The sequence below is a fragment of the Leptosomus discolor genome, chromosome 13 (assembly GCF_034619465.1).
Source record: "Leptosomus discolor isolate bLepDis1 chromosome 13, bLepDis1.hap2, whole genome shotgun sequence".
In the NCBI taxonomy this organism is placed as follows: Eukaryota; Metazoa; Chordata; class Aves; order Leptosomiformes; family Leptosomidae; genus Leptosomus; species Leptosomus discolor.
The window spans coordinates 18073894-18087630 of record NC_141403.1 but is presented as its reverse complement, the minus strand read 5'-3'; the positions used below and the strand labels follow the sequence as shown (position 1 = coordinate 18087630).

The 13737-nt window shown below is 41.2% G+C and overlaps 1 protein-coding gene across 1 annotated transcript in view; it reads right to left on the bottom strand.

The window, feature by feature from the left end:
* Positions 1-13737, bottom strand: part of MYOM1 (myomesin 1) — a 70500-nt gene that overhangs the window by 19049 nt on the left and 37714 nt on the right. The window contains exons 18-25 of the mRNA XM_086472476.1: positions 12550-12746; positions 11649-11775; positions 10719-10903; positions 9566-9680; positions 4812-4968; positions 3789-3895; positions 3631-3675; positions 411-547 (exon numbers count right to left, since the gene is read on the bottom strand). Of these exons, the coding sequence (XP_086328602.1) occupies positions 411-547; positions 3631-3675; positions 3789-3895; positions 4812-4968; positions 9566-9680; positions 10719-10903; positions 11649-11775; positions 12550-12746 (1070 nt within the window). The remainder of the gene's footprint in view (positions 1-410; positions 548-3630; positions 3676-3788; positions 3896-4811; positions 4969-9565; positions 9681-10718; positions 10904-11648; positions 11776-12549; positions 12747-13737) is intronic.

Here is a 13737-nt window from a genome sequence, read left to right as displayed (position 1 = left end):
TCTACAAAACAAGCACAAGGGAATGCTAGGGCCATAGAGGAAGGAGATAGGATGAATCCGGGCTACTGCAGTGACTCCTAGAAGACCACAGTAGCTGTTTATCTGGGACTACCTTATCGCAGGAACTCCTATGGTCCCCACTAGTTAACAGAACGCGTGGTACTCACAAAGGTCGGGAGTCACACTCACAGGAAGTCATTTAACTCCACTTTATAAACTGCATCCAGCAGAATCCACTTGGACCTCAGAACTATGGACAAGATTTTCTAATGACGCTTTCAATTACATGTTATTTCTCATGAAAATGCATTAATGTGGAACGCTAGTTGCAAGTATATTGGAGACAGAGACATTAATGCTCATTGATACTTATAAAAATGCAAACACATGCAAGCAAAGAAAAGGCTTACCTCTCCATTGAAAATCTCCTTATCGTTAAATACAAAGTTGGCTTTTGCATTGCCAGACAGTTTTTCAGCTTGCAACCAGAATCTCACTTCTCCTTTTTCCAAAATTTCCACCGCCAACTCTGAGGCAAGTGGGACAGCTACAAAGAAGAAAGAAAAGAATGAAGCACATACTCTTAGCCTGTACCCCAACAACTGATTTCTTCTGCAATCAGAAAGACACTTCTTCCTTTCATACTTGGATACTGTCTGCAAGGTGACTAGCTTATGAGTGCCTCTCCACCCACATCTACAGAGGATGACAGACAAGATTTAGTCTTTTGATCCTTCAGTCACTAGGCCTGTACAGACTGGAAGTGTTCTGGGTTCGAGTTATGCTCCGTTCTAATATAAGGCTGTTTCGAAGGCAACCTGCAAGTATCTCTGCAGCATGATGTGAATCTGTATGGCGCAGCCCCATGTTTAGTGACTTGCCTGACAATATTACTGTTAGACAGTGAACTGACTCAGTAGAAAAAAACTCAAAAAAACCCCAACCACGAAGCCAGATCAGAGAGTCGGTTGCTGAGATGCAGGCTGGGAGATTTCTGTAAGCACTCCCCCCCGAGAAATCCCAAGGCAGGTTTGTTTCTTTAATTCTATGTATGCGAAGGCCCAGCTACAGCAGGAGAGGACTGGGACTGAGGTAGTGCCTAATTTCTTTCATGTTTCTCCTAAATGACTGGGGTGCCTTGTGGAGCAGAGCTGCCAAACAAAGTCAGGGGGTGAGGACCCCCGACATCTTCCTTTCCCACGCTCTCCCCTTCCCTGCACCTACGCCCTCCCACACCCGCAGGTCTGCTTTTGGTGCCTGCCTCGGGTGAAAATAAGGCTTCTGGGAGGCGAGGCAACAGTCAGAGGAAAAAAAGAGGATTATGAAAAAGCACAGGCTTAACCAGAGAGAGGAAAGCCTGGAGAGCCGATGTTACCACGAGGGAGCAACGCAAAGAACAACCCCACAGGAGTGTGCCCCAGCAATGCAAATGGTCTGAGTGAAGCTTCCTCACCCAGCACACCACTTTGCTTGTAAGAAACAGAAGGAATCTCAGGTCTTGCATAATTTCTCAAACCAAAGCAACTGAAATGCTGCAGAAGCCAGTGGAAGCCAGAGAAAGAGAGTGTGAACAGACATCAGACTGCCCTGCTTTTGTCTCGGTCAGCTCTATGGCAATTTTAAACCTTCGCTTGATTTCCACATAATTAACTATGCATATCTTAGTCTAGCACAGAAGACAGGAAGGTATCTCAGAAGCTGTTAAATAAAGGGCTGAAAGGATGCAAAGGGATTCCTCTTTGGGAAAAGGCCATTCACTCCTCAGCCCAAAGGAACTGGATGAGTCTGCATTACAGTCCTCCACGAGCAAAAGTCTTATTTTAAAATATTTCCATAAGCACCAACTGACAGCTACTTTAGTCATTTTCCAGCTATCGTGCTTACAAGGTTTTTACATCCTATTTGTATAGCATCACAAAGTACTGCAAGCACTTGACAGGGAGTCCTCGGGCAGTTGCTACAGTGAAGAGTTGGAACAATTTATTTTTACCTAGAACCAGTACACTATGTAGTTGCGTTCTGTAAGGCTGTGTTATTCAAGGAACCCATTTTCCCATGGAGTTACTGGCTTCAGATGTTTCTAAGCAGAAGTTACAATTAAATGCAGTTCAGGACTACGAACAAAGCAACATGCAAGAGCTCGTGTTGAATCGGAAATGCCTAGCAACTAATTTTTTTTTTTTAAGAATTTGGGTAATCCTCAAACAGATTATGTGGAGATATGACTAAGGTTTCATGTTGATCCACAGGAGCTTATTACTATTTTTCTAGCCTCATAGGCATAGGGAAATGAATCTCAATCCTTATTTGTAATATTATTTTTTTTAGCATCCACAGGGCCCAGAGTGGCCAAAGCAAGCAAGACAGTTTCCTCCTTAAGGGTACGTTCTGCAGTGATCTCCCGATCTCCTTTTTTTGCCTGCGCCTCCTGGAAGCTCATGCATAATTAGAAGTGTACTGTTACCTAATAAAAAATACAAATGCCTAATACAAAAAAGATGGCATGATCTGTGTCCTGAGGAGCTTATTTTGTGACATCACTTATGAACACAGTGCGTGGAAGAGCACTTAAAAGAGAAGGGTCAGGGCAAGTAAGGACACGTGACAACAGTAAGGTTTGTGATGACTAACTTTCAGCATGAAGATGTAATTAGGAGGAAAGAATTGGGAGGAGCAGGAGTAAACAAGGGGATGTCTGGGCTGTCATTAAGCTGTCAAAAGGTCATACCATATGTTCAGAAGAGTAAAGCTGATACAGAAAAGACACAGAAGGAAATGAGAAAGATAAATGATGGGGAAAAAAAGACAGGCCAGTTCTGCAGCCAAGTTTTGATTGGGCTGAGAGGCACAATGTGGGCTGTGTTGGCAGAGGTGTCACCAGTGCATGCCCATAGGCAAGAGTTTTAGTTCCTGGAACGAAAAAGGAGAGAATGTAATGGGAGCAGATGAGACCAGGTTTAGGTCTCGTCTTGTTGTGTGTGATAGGATTCATTATACAATCCAATATTATTTTTTTTCCCCAATTATACAAGTCACATTTCAATGAAAATAACCAAGTTGTACTACTACCAGGATATCACAAAGGTATGGAAGGTCTGTGGAGTTGACAAAAATACCAACCCAAGCAACAGGAAGGATGTTCATATTGTCAAGTGTTACAGGAAAGAGGGAGCGAATGAATATCAGCAGGAAAATTCTTTCTGTATAGATCATTATAGCTGAATTTACTACAGTTGCCTGCTTTGTTAACAAATTTAACTTATGTTAACTTCAGTTGGAGTAAAGTTAGAGAATTTTTCAAATTCTGTTTTTCAAATCAGGTTAGGTATGCTGGGTAAGTATAAAAGGCTGTTCTGCAGAAGAAACAAAGCCAATTGGATACTTATTTTCCAACTGTTATATATACTTATATGCCTAGACCAGTAGGCTTCAACAGATTAGGAAGAACATCGGTAATACACAAATATACTGGAAAGAAAGAGAAAAAAAAAAAGGAATCTTAGATTTTCAATTCAAAACCACTTTCACTTGAAATCACTATAACGACTTCCCTACCTGATGGTTGCAGGAGCTTTGTGATACCCCACCGCATGCAAAACTCTCCCCTACAGACACCTTTGATTCACTTACTTGGGAATTTGCGTTCATGGCTCAAAGCAAGCAGGCGTTTCATTTCTGCAGAAGACATAAAAGAAATACTGTAAGGTGTGCATGCCTCATGGATCTGAGAGACACAGCAGCAGGGATGTGAAAGCAAAACAGGCATGCTTAATAGACACGGTGTCTACCTTCCTCATCAATTGTGTGGCTTGATGAAACTCCATCAGTGTCTGTAACAACACAAGAGTAAATTCCCAAATCATCTTCTCCAAGATCCTTAAAGGTAGCTTTCGACCTTTAGGGGAAAAAAACCCAACATTTTCATAAAAAGATGAGATCAGTCTGAACCAAACCCTTCCTTTATGTCTATAACATCAGATAAAAATAATCTTTTGTTAGCTTTTGCTCTGACGGAACAGGCAAACGCGGGGCTCTGGCCAGTATAAAGCAGGGTAGGTCCTACCACATGTGGCACAAGTGGAGATGGCACACTCTCAGATAGTGCCAAAAGCACCGGAGATAGCTAGTTTAACCTAGCACAAGCACGCTTAAAAACACATCGCCAAGTCTTTGATGAGTGTGGAAGGATACTTAAGTACCGGCTGATTCAATTTTCATATGCAATACCATGAGTGTGGTGAGCCACTGTTTCTTTCTGTATGGTTTCTATAACTTGAAGAGAACATAGGCACTTCATAGGCTGAGCCTGTGCATTTACCATTTCTTCCTCTCCGTTAAAAGCCTGAAGAAACAGAGTAGCTTGTACAGCATTACAGAAGTTACCAAACCAGGCCGTGGTGATGCCATCAGAAGAGCATCCTGCGTACTCCAGCACCTCCAAAGATTGCAGCAATGTTACATGGCAAAAGCATTTTGTAAGCAGCCAGGTAATTTTATCCTTTGGAGATTTAAAATAATATAACAATAGAAATAATAGGAATTGCCAGGTTATGACAGAGCACAGATTTTCTTGCCCGATGCATAAACATAACTAAATTGCCTAAACAGGAGGTCTGACTCATTCTGTGCAAGCTACAATTTCCAAATGGTCTGCGTGTGGACTTCTGGGGAACATCATACTCATGAAGTAGCCTTCCAGTAACAGAGGCAGATGTGAACCTTACTGAGGCCGTACATCCAAAAGGAGGGATTTCTGTGACCAGTCTAAATCTCCCAAAAACAAGACTATTGCTTCCCCCAAGGGTTCTTACTTTCCGCCTTTGGTGTCGATGTTCAGTCGAGAGTCATCCTCAATTGGTTCATAATTCTTGGACCAAACAAACTTAGAGTTTGGAGACATCTCATCACATTGAAAGTTCAAAGAAATTACTCCATTGTCATCCACATCAACCACCACTTCCTTGGTTCCTGAAAGAGCAGAACAAGGCAATTCCACTTTCTCAGAGATGCCAGCAAACAAATTTATATAGATATCATTCACAGGGTGGATTAAGCAGATCTTTGCCATTTTCTCAGTTGGCACAAATTGCTGCATACATTGGCATCCTCGGTCTTAGATTCACAAGAACAGTTCTTATCCTAATCCACAGATTAAAGAGCATCATACATCATTTGAGCAAGTCTGAGCACACACAAGAGATATGATATTTGCTCTGGAAAAACCTGAAGGAGAAAAAAAGCAAGCCTCTAAATACACTAAAAGTTTGAAGTATGAAATAGCAATATTTTCCATGGTAAGATGTATTCAGAGCTTTCATTATGCAGCATGAATTTCTTACTCCTCAATAAGATAAGAGCTCTAAAGGGAATACCGTTTGCAAATGGGGGTCTTTGAAGAGGTGCAGGAGGCAGAAGAGGAAACTGCCAAATTGCCCCAGCAGTGCCCGCTTGTGCAACTGAGGCGCCTTTTCAGTGGCGCTGGCTTCACTCCGGGAGGTTGGTTTAATTGCTGCACTTGGCATCCAGCCCTGCCGCCGTCTGCAGCATTAATCCTGGGCCCACAAAGGGAGTGAATGGTTGCAATTAGCCGCTTAAGTCGCCCACCCTGTTTTGCCAGTACCTACAGTTCTTGAGCTGGGTAAGGTGACCCAGTTTGTCCTTAAAAGGCCCTGGGGGTGAATCCCAGGTCAGAAACCCAAAGGCACCTCTAACCCTGCCCCATCGCACCCCAGTGAACCTGAGTGAATTTTGGCTGGGGTTCGGGCAGCTCGGCGAGGTTGTCATCTGTGGCGTTAACTTTCATTTCAACAACTTGTCTGAGAATGTCAGGGAGAGCGTGTGCACTGAGAGGTGCTGGAGGACATCCAGCCTCCTCTTCCGAACAGCTCTGAGCTGGATTTGGCATCTGAATAGGGCACTCATGTTGTATTACTTGGCCTAAGACAATTCTGGGCTGCCCAGAATGCTAATGACACGCTTTCTCCACAAAGTATTGTACCTTAAAGACAAGAGCCTTGTTCCTGACATTGAGATTAAATGCTTTATTTTCAGCATAATTCTTAATGCGCCTCAAGCATACAAGCAGATTTCTGTTTCATCATCCTAAGACTATACGTGTCCTCTCCAGCATTGTGAGTAGCTCCTGTAATGACAATTTGTGTACATGCAGCTCGCTTAGTCTTTATAATTTGCCATAACTATTTAATGAAAAATGAGATGAATATTCCCATTACTGTTATTGACCGGCCCTCACAGTGATGAAGCACATTAAGTACCAATCCAATACATGATGAACGAAGTCTAAGGTCTACAAATATTTTGCTAGGCAGCAGCGTATCTGCAAATTTTTTATAAATTAATTTATTATATGCAAATTCATCACTTGACATTTCGTTAGTGTTTAGTTTCCTGTACATCATTAACATATGAATCTCTTGATGGAAGTTTGTGTGATGTGCGAAGAATTACAGCCAGAAGGTTCTTTTGAAGGACAGAATCTTTTACATTTGTTTTAAAGTATTCTCACTATGATAACAATGAGTCGCATTTATTTCTAGAAACAATGATGGTGTTTACCTCTGATATTTATTTGAGTAAAAAAAAAAAAAAAATCTTTTAAAATTACTGACCAGAGGTCTCCACCTATCCTACAACATGGAACCAAAGAGGCTGCTGTAATAGTAGCAGTCTTAATTTCCCTCCTCTAGATAGCTTGGTGGTTTCAACATATCATCCAGAGCTTCTCTTAAAGTCATCATAAGAAATAAAATACCTAGATGTCACACCAAATTTCCATTTATCTGAGCGTTTTATTGCCTTGAAAAGAAGATGAAGCAGGCAGTTTCAAAACACTAGAGTTAATGGCATCATTTTGAATGCAGATAGTCAGAAAAGTTGAATGGGACAGGGTTTCATTCATTTCTGAGGTTCAAGCCCTTCTCAAGTGACTGCTGCAGGATCAGAATCTAATTTTACTTTGCACCAAATGCACAAGGACTAAGGGCAGCAATGGGGAAGAGTTGCAGTCTGCTCATGGATTTCCCCTGCTTCCTGTGAGATCCACACGCACTGCAGTGCTTTTGTCTAAAGATGAAATTACAGCTCAGAAGTAGCCTGGATTGGTATTTATGTATGTGGGTGGGCTTTTTCATTTAATTTTAGAAGATAACTGTAAAAATTAAATGCTGTTTTCCAACAAGAGAAGGTGGATGCAAAATATCGCATCATTATATTTACACATTTCACTGGATAAAGACAATTGGTACCATTTGTATAAGGCAAATATTTTCATTCAGGGTATTGTTTACTTACATTCTTTGATTAGAAAGCTCAGTTGTCTTGCGATTTTACACATTTGCCAAAAGCAGCATTCCAGAAAAAATTGCCCAGAAAGACCTGACAATATTTTGTCTTCATCCAAGATGGTAATAAAGACACCATTCATTGTGCAACACCAAAAGACTTGTGGTAATTTTTAAAAAATGGTATGATTGTTCCTGAGATTTGTGTGGTTTGAGTGAGAAAGGTGGAAGCCTACCCAAGAGACTGCTTTCTGAAACAATTTTTTTTCAATACGCCTTTTGTCCTTTCTTAATACTTTTAAGAAGCTTAGTTTGGTGGATGCCGTATCTGCAGACCTCAACTCAAAATATGGGTCAACCAGATTTGTACAAGTAGATGATTTTCAGCTTCCTTGAGATTTCACTGGGCCAAACCTTGAGTTTCCTGTGATGCCTCAGACATCACACCTCTGAACCCGAGCCTCACTTGCAAAAGGGCCATGATCCTGAGATGTACCTCCTTCTCCAACGGTGAGGTCTGTAAATCGAATGTTCTGCTCAAGTTCATATTGCCAGGTGGGCATGTGCCTCATTTGAGTGAGCACTGAAAATGCTGTATGAATTTTTTTGTCATTATTATCATCTTCACAAGAGTTTATGTTCATGTTTCATTTTAATTGCAATGGCATGACCAAACCTTATTGAGTTTTAGTACTCTTGAAGACTGTTATCATAACAAGGTTTTATCAAAAGTCTGACGTAGATATTAACGCTCAAAGATTACTAAAGCCAAAAGTTTAGTACTAATACTGATTTGAGTCTCTTTTTAGAAGTGATTGCTGTGTATAAGCTGCTTTTGAGAATAAGTTTCTACATTTTGCCTTGCTCCACTTGCAGGTGATGGAAATAGCCCTAGTGCTTCAGCAGGTTGTAGATCTGACATTACGGCTACTGTATTTTTGAAAGATCCTGTCCCAAACCCTTCTTACACTCTTCTCATTTTCTGTCCTCATATCCCAGTCTTACACCCTCTCACCTTACCATCTACTCCTTCCAGCCCCTTCTTCCCATCCCAGCCTCACTAGCAGTTGCCCCAGTCTCCCCACTCTGAGTTTTCCAGTTCTTTTTACACTCCCAGCTTCAGACCTCCTTTTTCAGACTTTCTTGACTTACAGCCTCACTGAGAGTTAACTCAAGGATTCCTAGGATTTTTGCTGCCCTGGTCATAAGGACCAGGCATTTATGAGAGCTGGGCCAGTGCTGTTACAGGAATAGGAGATATAAAAATGGACCTGGGAGTCAGAAACAGGGAAAGGATCCTGGGAAAATGCTCCTGAGGGAGCTGGGCTGGGAATGGGAACTGATGATTGCTGGTGATGTCTGCTCAACACTTCACAGTCAATACCATCCCAAATAAACCCCGACTATTTCTCCAGGCAGGGTAGGCAGAGGTTTGCCCAGGCAGTCACCTCCTTTGCCTACTCCCCTAGCACTGCTATTCGTGCTCCCTGTGCCCAGCTGCCCCAGGCCCCTGCACTGTTTTGCCTGCCCACTGCCTGCCTTCACTCCTGTTCTTTTGGGGCTCTTAGAAACCTTCCCAGGTAGGATCAGCTATGAGAGTCTGCAGGTGGAGGAAGGGAATTTGCCAGAGAAAAGGAGGGTGTATGGTGGATCCAGGCTGGGCTGTACCCCTGTACCCTCTTACATCATACTAACCTTATACTAGATTTGGTTAAGTATCTGGCATTTGGTTTTCCACCTTGTAGGACCCTCTGCTTCTAAAGCAGTCTATAGGTGAGTCAGCCACAAGCCCATGCTTGTGTTTTCTGTTAGGCACTTGGTGACAAAAAGCTGTTGACTGATCAAAGTCACCTATGTTACCTGGATAGTTAAGTAAAACTCAGGGGTTTTCTGAAGTCCCAGGTACAGAGATTCTGCCTCTGCACTGGTTCCCACTTTTACTGCTGGCATTATAGACAAATTAGAGCCAGCCTTCAAGGATGACTCCAGCAAACAGTTGCACTTGAATTCCTACTGAAAGTGGTCTCCAAACTGACTTAATTACATTTTTAAAGCCTTTATTTTAAAGGCCAAGGGAAAAAACAATTTTTTACACTTTCCTCAGGCACATTAGGTAAGATATGAACCTCAACTCATTTCCTGCTTAGTAAAAAAGTTTGACTTGAGAGGGGTCGGACTATTTGCATGCAGCCTGTATGTAAATACATTGCACAAAGAGGAACTTGCTTAGCTGTGATGAAGAACTGGAAGTATTTCTAACAAACCTGGTCGTGTTTCAGCTATGACAGGTTCTGTGACATCTGATGGTTTCCCAACACCAGCCTGGTTTGTTGCCCGCACACGAAACACATAGCTCACACCTTGGTTTAGGCCACCTATCTGGAAGAAGCAAATATACATGCATGATGTATTACAAAACATTGATTTTAACTTCACAGTTATTACAGAGCAGTCTGCACACTTGATAATTACATTTCCTTTCTTTTTTTGTTTTGCTTCTTTTCCTGTTGACAAATATTTCTTCCTTTTTTTTTTTTTTAATTCCAGAGTGACATGACTAATCTGTAGGGCTTGCTCTTTCCTTGTACACATAGCTAACATTTAGACAGCATCATTACTGTCATCGATTTCTTTGCAAAAGGAACATTGTTATTAGAACAGGATGTTTTTAACCCTTGTACATTGACCTCTGAAACATCATAGTCTTTTACTGCAGGTAAATTCTCGCTTTTAAAAATGACATTATCCGGGTAACAAGTGCCAGCCACACCTATTTAGAAACAGGAGGGCATTTAATTGTACAGGTTTAATTGTAGTGACTTGTGGAATCATACTGAGATTATAACACATGTGAATACTCCTTTAAAATGTATATGAAAGGATCACACTTTAAAGTATTTCAAATATTCTGAAAAGCATACAAATAGCAAACCTACTTCAGACTTGCCTCTAGAACTGAGATGCTGCTGGTCCCTTATTTAGAAATTGTTCCACAAAATGATGTAGCATAATACTGCAAAAAGCTTGGGTTTAACTTGCTGTGAATTGTGAGGAGAGGGTACCTTTTATTAGAAACACCCACCTGCACAACGTCTGGTTTTGTGCCATCTGTTTTTGTGTAGTGATACCTATCCTGCCCTTTGAGACAGAAAATGCTAGGGATGCCCCCTGTGTTACAAGGATGGCGTTTTGTTCTAGCAGTGCTTTCTTTTATCTTTAGGTTTGTCATAGCAGACTCTCTTCTGAGTTACTGTCTTGTCTGACTATACAGGCATCACGTGTGTGTATCCTGGGCACAATATAACCTACTAAGCATTTCATTAAATGGAACCATGATCAGCACCGGATGATGCTATCAAAAGCTGACTTCCTCAAGGTCATACTGTTATAGCAGTATTTGAATCTTAGGCTATTTACCTTCAAGAATTTCTTTTGAAGTGGCTTCTCATTGACACTTCTCCAGCGTTCCTCCTTTGCTTCAGTCTCCTTCATATCAACATAATAACCAGATATGGGACTACGACCAGTATAAACTGGTTCCTTCCACAGTAAAACCACAGAGTCCTTCCTAACTTCTGTGCATGCAACATCATGGGGTGGCCCTGAAAGGCAAGAGTAAAAGTTGGAGTTGTGATATCAGAATAAATCCAAAAGGTGCTAATGCATAAGACTTCAGACCAAAACCAGACACCATGTTGTACACCCAGAGCTGACATAACATGCAGCTTCTCTGTGCCATATCTAGACCTAATATAAATACAACCCATGCCTACTAAAAACACTATCTCAAAAAACAATCCAATTTGTTGAGATTGGTATCTTGATCAAATATTCATGAACAAACTAAACTGACAAATAATCTCCAAGCTCAGGGAAATAAGTTAATTATTAAGCTGATGTGCAGCTTCAAGGACTGCTCTAAAGTCTACTGAAGTCAATGGAGTTTGTTTTCACTCGTTTCAATGAGTGTTAAAAGGCCATCGTTCTGGCCTTGAAGTGATACATGTAGACAAGGGTTGCGGGACCTCATTATTCTCTGCCTTGTACCTTAGACAGGTATTTATGTCTACCATTTCAACTAGGAAGCAAAGTGACAGACACAGTACAGGAACCAAGGAGGAAAGATAAAGAAAATACAAGCTGCTTGTAAATTGCTACTGATTAAACAGGGATTGTTTAGTGCGTCATTGTAAATGTACTAAATCAAAGTGATGGAGATTCAAGCCTGAGTATGAACTTCAGTGCCCGTTGACTTCCCTGGAAACTGAAGGCATTGAGAACTTAGATAATCAGTCTCAGAGCACCCTTGGGCTATGAGTAACCTCCACCTCCCACTCAGGATCCTACCAGGTACAGCAATGGTCCATTCTTCACATTTGAAGGGCTGGCTGGGTAGGGAAGGTGTCCCAACCCCAGCCAGGTTAGCAGCCGCCACCTGGAACTGGTACACCATGTTTTCCTTCAAGTTTTGAATCTGCAGAATCAATAAGATGGTACTTAGTAACCTTGGATTAAGGCTTTAGAACAAAGTCACAGTGTCAATTATTGAAGATGTGAGCATGCTTTTAAGTGCCTGAAGAGATGAAAGCGTTATTGACACTATGCGTAAGGCAGTAACTATCTTGGCTGTTTCTCTAATCAGTGACGGAGCACATATGAGTGGTCTTAGCACACTCAAATGGTAAACCCCTTTTCCTATTGATAGACACTTTGGTAGTCAGGGAGGGAGCAGGGTTTTGCTCAACAATCATATTAATCTGTCTTGTGATACAGAGCAAGTTCACTTAAGGCAAGAGTTGTCCTCACAGTGGGGTGAAACTCAGTCCTGGCATTGCTTTTCATTTGTAAATCAGCTCAACGAGGTTATAGCTAGCACTGTCTCTAAATTGGGTCAAGAACTGGTCACAAAATGCAGCTGGCACAGAGCTGGTTCCAGCACCAGCAAGCACTGGGGATGTCCATCAAGCCCAGCAGGAATGCCATTTATTGTGAGGGCCTGATTTACAAAAAATTGGGCTGTGTCTAGAGTAGTGATTTCACAGATGACAGTTAGTGCCAGACTAACAGATAAGTGTACAAATAATTTTGCAGATAAGTTTAACAGAACTAAATAAATGTATCAACATGGATATAAAACCCTCTGAACAGCAATCTGTACACTGAATCATAATTCATCCTAATCTGTCTTTGAGATTTGTTTTGGAAATATTATCTGCACCCATAGCCATAACAGAAGTTAACCTCTTACCCTGTATGCCCTCTCGCTAATGGCCTTAATGTTGGCCTCCATCCATTTCCCAGGAACTCCATCAACCACTTCACGGTAGTTCACGTAGTAGCCCGTAATTTCAGTTCCACCAGCAACTTTAGGTTGTTTCCATCCCAATACCATCGAGTCACGAACACTCTCAAGTACCATGATGTCATAAGGTGGAGATGGAGCAGCTGTTTCAACATGAATAATACATAAGTAGGAAGCAATATTTCAATAGTCAGACTGGCAATTACTGTATTCAGGTGGCTCCCATCCTGCATTTCCTAATTGGGACAATATTTATGTGGTCAAGGGAAGTTTCTGGTGTTGGAACAAGAAACGCAGGATAAAAGCTCCCATAAACCAAATGAAGAAGTCCAAACTGCATAGAAGTTAGTTTTCAAGACATTTTTTGGGAAGCAAGCTGATACGTGGTGAAAGAATGTGTTGCAATTGCAGCTCTGATGTAAGTGATCCAGACTTGCTTTAAAGCTGTGAAAAATGAGGAACTAAAACTAAAATATTACAGGAAAAGTAAAAAAATTGGAGATGCAATGATTTGTTTTCTTTTGCTGAAAGCAAAACGTTTTTTTTAAATAGACCCACATTCTTCCCTTCTGAGAATGGAATTTATCTGTTCATTCTTTTTTTTTCCTCTTTTAAATTTTTACACTGTGCAAATTTTATCATTGCACCCATCACATGATCTTACCTTAATGGAAGGAAGCATGATCATAGGCACAGTAGACTGACCAGAAATGGAACATATCTGTTACTGGAAGTTATATTAAAAAATTTGTAGCATAATGCCCTTTTTAATTTATTTTTTTTTAACAATACGGAAATAATTAACTTCATCCCAATCCATTTTCTTATGTGTGCTTGTCCACACCCAACATGTGATCACCTGTGAAGAGCCCAACTTGTGACTCTGAAGTCCTACTTTTGATGAAAACCCTCCATCATATAGTTTTCCTTTTGTCTTTAGTGTTTTATATCAGTGTCAGCTAATCCCAGGTACCTTTACTTTGTTTTCTGTTCAACACTTTGCACAAGCCTTTTGAGTCTCACTTCAGAGGCCTATGGAGGAATTCAGTTCACTGGCCAAGTACCAGGACTTAAACAAAATTCAAGCCCCACATTTCTCAGGCACAACGAGCGTTTAGGTGTTGACAACATAAA